The sequence below is a fragment of the Chiloscyllium plagiosum genome, chromosome 1 (assembly GCF_004010195.1).
Source record: "Chiloscyllium plagiosum isolate BGI_BamShark_2017 chromosome 1, ASM401019v2, whole genome shotgun sequence".
NCBI lineage: Eukaryota > Metazoa > Chordata > Chondrichthyes > Orectolobiformes > Hemiscylliidae > Chiloscyllium > Chiloscyllium plagiosum.
The window spans coordinates 2,951,811-2,954,105 of NC_057710.1; the positions used below are offsets into that span (position 1 = coordinate 2,951,811).

The 2,295-nt window shown below is 55.9% G+C and overlaps 1 protein-coding gene across 1 annotated transcript in view; it reads left to right on the plus strand.

Annotated features, from left to right (window-relative positions):
- The first annotated feature begins 394 nt into the window (after positions 1–394).
- LOC122555148 (serine protease HTRA2, mitochondrial-like) overlaps positions 395–2,295 on the plus strand; it is a 4,290-nt gene continuing 2,389 nt past the window's right edge. Inside the window, exon 1 of the mRNA XM_043700867.1 lies at positions 395–811. Within this exon, the coding sequence (XP_043556802.1) occupies positions 411–811 (401 nt within the window). The 5' untranslated portion in view covers positions 395–410. The remainder of the gene's footprint in view (positions 812–2,295) is intronic.

A 2,295-nucleotide genomic window follows, 5' to 3' on the forward strand; every position in this document is an offset into this window, starting at 1 on the left:
ATACATGGGAACACCACCCCCTGCAGGTTCCCCTCCGAGCCCCTCACCGTCCTGACCTGGAAATATATCGCCGTTCCTTCACTGTCACTGGGTCAAAATCCTGGAATTCCCTCCCTCAGGGCAGCCTGTCCTCTGACCCTGACCCTGAGACAGTTCTTTGACCTTGAGCCTGCCCTCTGACCCTGAGCCTGCCCTCTGACCCTGACCCTGAGACAGTTCTTTGACCTTGAGCCTGCCCTCTGACCCTGAGACAGTTCTTTGACCTTGAGCCTGCCCTCTGACCCTGACCCTGAGACCGTTCTTTGACCTTGAGCCTGCCCTTTGACCTTTAGCTTGTCCCTTTGCGCCTGAGCCTGCCCTTTGACCCTTTAGCCCAGACGGTGTTAATAAAGTTTGTTGTTGTTTCCAAGATGGCGGCGCCCATTGCCCGCGCTCTCCGCCGGCTCGGGGCCTCCGGGTCAGGGAGAGGCCGCGGGGGGCCGCCCGGCCTCCGGGCACTGGTCAGCGGGCCGAGGGCCGAGGAGGAGCCCGGCGCCGGCTCTAACTCCAGGGGCTGGTGGGGCCTGGGCCTGGGCCTGGGCTCCGCGGCGGCGGCGGCGCTGCTCCTGTGGCGGGGGTCGGGGCCGGGGCCGGGGCCGGGGCCGGGGCGGGGGTCCCGCCCGGGCCTCAGGCCGCACTCCGCCCTCGGCCTCCCCCGGGTCCAGGCCGCTCGGCCCGTCCCCCCGGACAGTCCTCGGTTCAAGTTCAACTTTATCGCCGACGTTGTGGAGAAAACAGGCCCCGCGGTGGTTTACATCGAGATCCTGGGGAGGTACTTACCGGGGGAGGGGGAGGGGGAGGAGAGGGAGAGGGAAGGGGGGGCGGGGGAGTTAGAAAGAGAGTGAGGGTGTGGGTTTGGAGGGTGGGTAGGGAGGGAGAGGGGTGGTTAATGACAGAGGGTTGGTGGGAGAGGTTGAGACAGAGTCTGCAAAGGGATATACGAGGATGGCTGTTCTCACTGGAGGCCTGTGACCAGTGGTGTGCTACAAGGATCGGTGCTGGGTCCACTGCTTTTCGTCATTTGTGTAAAAGATTTAGATGAAAATACAGAAGGCATGGTTAGTACTTTTGCTAATGACACCAAATTCGTTGGTAGCATGGACAGCCAAGAAGGTTATTTCAGATTAAAATGGGATCTTAATCAACTGGGACAGTAGGCCGAGGAATAGCAGGTGGAGGTTAATGCAGATCAATGTGCAGTGTTGCATTTTGGGATGACTTGCACAGTTAATGGTAGGGCCCGAGGAAGTGTTGCCAAACAGAGGGATCTCAGGATGAAGGTACATGGTTCCCTGAAAGTTGTATCCCAGTTGGACAGGGTGGGGAAGGAGGCAGTTGGCATGCTTGCCCTCACCGGTAGGTGCATTGAGTACAGGAGTTGAAACATCTTGTTACAGCTGTACATGATGTTGGTCAGGCCACATTTGGAGCCCGGCATATAGTTCTGGTCACCCTGCTATGGGATGGATGTTATTAAAGTGGAGATGGTGCAGAAATGATTTGCAGGCGTGTTGCCGTAATTGGAATGTTTAGAGTTGTAAGGAAAGGCTGGATAGGATGGGAATCTTTTTCCCTGAAACATAGGAGGCTGAGGGATGACCTTCTAGAGGTTCATAAAGTCGTGAGGGGAATAGACAGGAAGAATAGCTATGGTATTTTCTCCCCCCAGAATAAGGGAGTCCAGGCATAGGTTTAGGGTGAGAGGGGAAAGATTTAAAAGAGACCTCAGGAGCAACTTTTTCACACAGAGGGTGGTATGTGTATGGAATGAGCTGCCAGAGGATGTGGTGGAGGCTGATACAATTACAGCATTGAAAAGGCATCTGGATGGGTATATGAACAGGAAGGGTTTGGAGAGATATAGGCCAAGTGCTGGCAAATGGGTCTTTCTTCCCTCCAAGGCCCCAAGGGATCCTTCCATATTCGCCACAAATTCACCTTCACCTCCACACACATCATTTACTGCATCCTCTGCACCCGATGTGGCCTCCTCTACATTGGGGAGACAGGCCGCCTACTTGCAGAACGTTTCAGAGAACACCTCTGGGACACCCAGACCAACCAACCCAACCACCCCGTGGCTCAACACTTCAACTCCCCCTTCCACTCCACCAAGGACATGCAGGTCCTTGGACTCCTCCATCGCCAGACCATAGCAACACGACAGTTGGAGGAAGAGCACCTCCTCTTCTGCCTAGGAACCCTCCAACCACAAGGGATGAACTCAGATTTCTCCAGTTTCCTAATTTCCCCTCC